The sequence below is a fragment of the Equus quagga genome, chromosome 12, assembly GCF_021613505.1.
Source record: "Equus quagga isolate Etosha38 chromosome 12, UCLA_HA_Equagga_1.0, whole genome shotgun sequence".
Classification (NCBI taxonomy): domain Eukaryota; kingdom Metazoa; phylum Chordata; class Mammalia; order Perissodactyla; family Equidae; genus Equus; species Equus quagga.
Genome location: NC_060278.1, coordinates 86,169,966 through 86,175,965, shown reverse-complemented (window position 1 = coordinate 86,175,965; position 6,000 = coordinate 86,169,966). Strand labels below are relative to the sequence as shown.

General features: G+C 46.4%; 1 protein-coding gene across 2 annotated transcripts in view; it reads left to right on the top strand.

Moving 5' to 3' along the window:
* The first annotated feature begins 388 nt into the window (after nucleotides 1-388).
* Nucleotides 389-6,000, top strand: part of CDK5RAP1 (CDK5 regulatory subunit associated protein 1) — a 53,632-nt gene continuing 48,020 nt past the window's right edge. Inside the window, exons 1-2 of one of the 2 annotated variants that reach the window (XM_046680062.1) lie at nucleotides 389-1,334; nucleotides 3,891-4,221. In XM_046680062.1, the coding sequence (XP_046536018.1) occupies nucleotides 3,912-4,221 (310 nt within the window). In that variant the 5' untranslated portion in view covers nucleotides 389-1,334; nucleotides 3,891-3,911. The remainder of the gene's footprint in view (nucleotides 1,335-3,890; nucleotides 4,222-6,000) is intronic. The other variant, XM_046680061.1, reaches the window with a different exon arrangement.

The following is a 6,000-nucleotide window of genomic DNA, read 5'->3' as shown; positions in this document are numbered from 1 at the left end:
CTGAGACATGAAGGATGAGAAAAGGGTCAGCCATGAAACAATTTGGAGGAGCATTCCAGACAGAGAATAGTAAGTACAGAGGCTCTGAGATAAACATGAGCTTGGGGTATTGAAGGAGCAAAATAAAATTATGTAGTCAAAGAGGAGTCAACTAGAGAGAACGTCAGGAGAAGTAAGTAGTAAGAAGTAAGTAAGTAGGTTGGAGAAATAAAAGTAAGTGGAGGCCAGATCATGCAGGCCCTAGGACACTGTAGGAAACCTGGATTTTATTCCAAAGGCAATGGCAAGCCACTGGGAGTTTTCAGCAGAGGAGTGATGTGATCTGAGTTAATAAAACAAACCAACAAACTCTCTTAGGCTCTGTGTGGGAAATGTGTGTAGGAGACAAGGGCAAGGGTGGAAGCAAGGAGATCAGGCAGTAGGCTACCTGTAGTTGTTTTTGATGAGATGATGGTGGCCTGGGCTAGAGTGGAAGCAGGGGAAGAAGAGGAGAGTGGGAAGTGGATAGATTAGAGACATTTTGGAGTTAGGGCTGACAGGACTTGCTGACAGACGGAGTGTGGAGATGGAGGGAGAGGACACATAAATGACTCCTCTGTTTCTCCTAGTGTAACTGAGAGGATGCTTGGGTCATTTACTGAGAAGGGCCAGACGGGCAGGGACAGGTTTTGGGTGAGGATGTGTGTGTGGAAACGAAGAGGTCTGTATTAACTTAAAGGTGGTCATTAGACACCCAAGGAGAGGTGCCACTAAACTGCTAAACTATGGGTCTGTAACTCCAGAGGGGTCCAGGTTGGAGCCATGACTCAGGAGGTCTTTAACCTATAGTGCAGCGCTGTCCAACTGAAATAGAATGAGAGTCACGTATGTAATTTAAAATTCCCCAGTGCCCCCATTAAAAAAGTGAAAAGAAATAGGTGAAATTAATTTAAATAATATATGTATTTAACTCAATATATCCCACATATTATTTCAACATGTAATCAATATAAAAATTATTGATGAGATGTTGTGCATTCTGGTCTTCGACATCAGGCGTGTGTTTTACATTTAGAGCTCACTTAACTCGCACTCGCCACACTTCAACCGCTCACCTGCCCCAGGCCGGCTAGGCGCTCCCGGTGCTTCAGCGCAGCGGGACAGGTTTTTCAAACCCGGGTACCCAGACGCGCCCGGACCGTTCAGAGGAGGCACTTCCGTTGGGACATCCCGGACCGAAGTCGCGGCGGAACGGAAGTCGCGTGTGCGCGCGCAGCGGCGGACGGCCGAGCGGGGTTGCGGGCCGGCTCCGAGGAGCTTCTGTGGCGGGACGTTGGGCCCTCGGGCTGCGGGAGGTGAGCGGCGCGCCGGTGGCGGCGGCCTGTGCAGTTCCCAAGGCTCGCGCAGCAGGGGCGGCGGGGACCGGGAAGCGCGCGGCGTTCAAGGGGAGGACGGCGAGGTGGTTACGGCGCGGACCCTGGAGTCAGACAGTCGGGGGCTGCCCCCCAACCCCGCTGCCTACTCGCTGGTGACCTTGGGCGGGTCACCCCTCTTCCTCCCGAGCCTTGGCTTCGTCACCTGTGAAGTGGGCGTGATAGCAGAACCTGCCTCGCGGGGGTGCCCTGAGCATCGGATACGGTAATCCCGGTGGAGCGCTTAGCACCGCGCCGGACGCAGGGTGACCACGCCGTGAAATGTTTGGGATGCTTTATTGTTTATGTTTATTTATGTTGAGATGAGACTGTTGTCTCATAGTTAGTGCTGACTACCAATTAATTTCCGGGCCTCCACTGAGGCCCCTACGTTGTGCTATGCGAGCACTTTATTTGTGTTTTCACATTTGGTCCTGGCAGCAGACGTGGAGATAGGTACCAGTATTTTCCCCATTTTGCACATGAAGAAATGGAAGCTCCCAGTTACCTGGCTAGGCAGCAGTTGGGCCAGACTCTGACTCTAGGGTCTTAACCACAATGCTCTATAACCACGGTGAAAAGGGGTGTGGGTGGCAAATGTGAAGTTACTGAAAACTTACTGTATGCCACATTGGGTTTTTAATAGCCTCTGTAACTCTCGCAGCACCCCTCGGAGGTATGTACTACTTTTATCCTTTTGTTTTGGATGTGGAATTGGCAGTCAGAGACAGGAATTTGACTTGCCCAGGGTCACACAACAAGTAAGTGGCAGAATGGGTGACTTTAAAGCTCACATTAAAAGTCTGCTCTTATCTGACATTGAAAGTAGGTTAACATTGCTCCTGCCTAAGGTGCTGGTGGTATATACAGCAGGTGATCAGGTTGGAGAGGTAACAGGCCACATCGGCTCATTTTACATGTATGGCACCTGCTAGAATGGGAGACACTGCGGATGTAGAATGAGATTTGTTCCCTGCTTTCAGGGACCTCCCAGCTTATAAGGGATGGCAGAAGTATAAGTAGTAATTAACAGCAAAGTGTGGTGAGTCTTGTGAGAGAAGGAGGTTTTGGGAACCAAGAGGACGACCCCAACCTAGACTTTGGGGATGGTGACCAGGACAGGCTTCCAGGAGGAAGCAGAGACCTGAAAGTAGCAGAGGAGTTGGCCAAGTCAGTAGAGAGAAGATACCAGCTAGAGAGAACAGCATGTATAAAAGCTTAGAAGTGAGTGAAGGTCACTACAAGGATGTCTGGTATCCTGGAGTGAGGCAGTCGGGCCAGAGATGTGGGGTCCATTATGAATGTGTGGTGGAGAGTGTGTCTCTGTCTTGTACTTTGAGTCACTTGAGTTCCTTCTGGGAGGCAACCGCTGTTTCTTATGGGTTCTGGAGATAGTGTGCGCATTTACAAGTAGGTCATTTTGCACGTGTAAGAGTATATCCAGAGGATAAATACTTAGAAATGGAACTGCTTGGTCAAAGGGTTTGTTATGTTTGTAACTTTGATGGAAAGTGGCCAATTGTCCACTGTAAAAGTTGTGCCATTTTCCATTCCCCCAGCCATGTGTGAGGGCCTGGGTGGGGAGTTTGAAGGCAGTAATTTGAGACTCTTGGAGGGTAGAAGGAGTCACTGATCAGACATACAGTGTCCCATGTTAGATACTTTCCTTTTGAAGGAACTCCAAGGAAGATGCCCTCAGACGGTAAGTGGTTTTCACAGTATCGGGAGGCAGTGTAGCAAGATGGCTAGGGGCATGGGCTTCGCAGTAATACAGACATTTGTTTGCATCCTGGTTCGGCTGCTTACTGGCTGTGGGAGCTTAGGCAAATTGGTCAGCCTCTCTATTTCCTCATCTCTGAACGGGGGTAATAATAGTGTCTGTTGCCTATGTTGTGAAGATTTAATGAATTAATACACTTAAACAGCCCTTGGAGGGGCCGGCTCGGTGGTGCAGCGGTTAAGTGTGTACGTTCCACTTCGGCGGCCCGTGATTCCTCGGTTTGGATCCCGGGTGCGGACATGGCACCGCTTGGCAAGCCATGCTGTGGCAGGCATCCCACATATAAAGTAGAGGAAGATGGGCACGGATGTTAGCTCAGGGCCAGTCTTCCTCAGCGAAAAGAGGAGTATTGGCAGCAGTTAGCTCAGGGCTAATCTTCCTCAAAAAAAAAAAAAAGAGGAAAAAAAACCTTCTTATAACTGTTCCTGGCACAAGAGGCTACTTTGGTATTTTGTCAGGGTTTCTCATCTCATCTCCACCGCATCTTTGTTTTGAAAAGAGACTGCCTGAATTTGCATCTCATCTCTGGCACTCCTTTGTGTGATCTCGGGCAAGTTGCTTCAGTTTTTTCACCTGTAAAACAGGGATAATATTATTAAGAGTATCTTCTTTTTGGGTTTTTGTGAGGATTATATGTATTGATACATTTGAAGTGCTTAGAACAGTGCCTTGTACATAGTGTTCAGTAAATGTTGGTAATGTCTGTCATTCTTTTGCAGACTTTGGGCTGTTTTAGTGCCATGCATCCTTTACGGCGTGTCCTCCGAGCACACAGGTGTCTGAGGTGGCGGCCCTTGGCCTCTGTGTCCTGGCTGCTGCTCAGGACCTGCAGGGCATCCTGTAATCTCTCCAGCACCACATGTCCCAGTCCAGAGAGGCAGCAGGAGCATGGAGTTCAAAAGGATTTCAGCTCCAGGCTGGCCACTGGACCGACTTTTCAGCATTTTTTGAGAAATGCTTCAGTTCCTCAAGAGAATCTGTCTTCTCTAGACGTGGAGGACCCACCACCATATCTCACAGTGGATCAGCTTTTAGGAAGGCAGAGAAAAGGTTGGTTTTACTTTTCTTCTCTTTGGGCTTGCTGCTTTGTTCCTTTCCAGCATCCATGGGCTGATTCTTAACTGTTCTTTCGTTACAGACCTGGCTTTGGAGGGTTAACAGTGTGGGAAGGCTGCTAAATTCTGGGATTGTCAAACTGCATGAAGTAACATTAACAGAAAGAAACTTATGGTGGTGGTCCAGGTGACTGAGGGTAGAAGACCTGGGGAGTCCTCTCTTTGGTTACCTGTGGAAACCCTATGATCTCTGTTCTAATTTTTAGATTGTCTTAAGTTATAAGGCAGCTTTCACAATTGGTGCTATAGAAATTCACTCTTTATGCTTAGGCAGAGATTTTCTTAGAAACGTTATGCAATCAGTTAAAATGCCTTAAAAAAAAAGTTTGAAGAGACATTAAGGGACAACCAGATCTCTCCCACTTTGCCCTGTTTCTAGAAAGTATTTCCCTTTTATCATTCTCAAAAGAATTAGGTTGCAATCATTTGGTGCAAATTATTTGTAACTTGCTATTTTCATTTAATATTTTTCCAAATACTATCCTCTTCGTAATTAAATTTTAGAAAAACTTGGTATAAAATATAACATTGTGTTGTACTATGATGTTTCCAACCTCTCCCCTATAGTTAGACATTAGGTTGTTTCAAAAATTTTTATGTTATAAATAACGCTATAATAAGTGTCTTATACACACACACACACACACACACACACACACACGTATACCTGTATAGATAGATATTGCTTCTATTAATTTTTTTTTCCAGAATAAATCTCTAGGAGTTGAATTAGTAAATCAAGGAGTATGTACACCTTGTGACTTCTGCTAAGTATTTTGCTGTCCTTTATAATTTGTTGTCCCCCTCAATCCCTCTCTGACATAAGTGTTGGTGTTGTTTTTCTTTCTTTTTTTTTGGTGAGGAAGATTGCCCTGAGCTAGCATCTGTTGCCAATCTTCCTCTTTTTATTTTCCTCCTCCCCAAAGCCCCAGCACACAGTTGTGTGTCCTAGTTGTAAGTCCCTCCAGTTCTTCTGTGTGGGATGCTGGCACAGCATGGCTTGATGAGCGGTGCGCAGGTCCATGCCCAGGATCTGAACTGGCGAACCCTGGGCCACTGAAGCGGAGTGTGCGAACTTAACCACTATGCCACTGGGCTGGTGCTGGTATTTTCTTTTTTTGACAAGGAAAGTGAGCCAAGGAAGGTTTAAAAAAATTCTGATGTTTTCTCTCTTTCTTTTCTTTTTTTTAAAAATACTGCTATCTTCTAGTGGTTTTCATGTGATTCTTTGTCATTCAACTTTAACTCCATTTGGAATTTATCTGGGTCCGTGGGTTAAAGTGTGCAGGTGGGGGCTGGGGTTGATAACAGGAATTTAGTTCGGAGAGGCTTGCCAGAGTGAACTTGTGTTCTTAAAACTTTGTGCAGGGCCGGCCCCATGGCCTAGTGGTTAAGTTCACGCTCTCCACTTTGGCGGCCCAGGGTTTTGCCGGTTTGGATCCTGGGCATGGACATGGCACCGCTCATCAAGCCATGCTGAGGTGGCATCTCACATGCCACAACTAGAAGGACGCACAACTAATAATACACAACTATGTATGGGAGGCTTTGGAGAGAAAAAGGAAAAAATAAAATCTTTAAAAAAAATTAAGAAACTTTGTGCAAATGTGTTTTATGTCATTATAGCCATGCTTGCTTTCATTGAAGATGTTTGGAGTTACTGTAGGAAGTTGCCTCATTTTTTTTGTGTGTCTTTATGTACCCTCTGCCCACT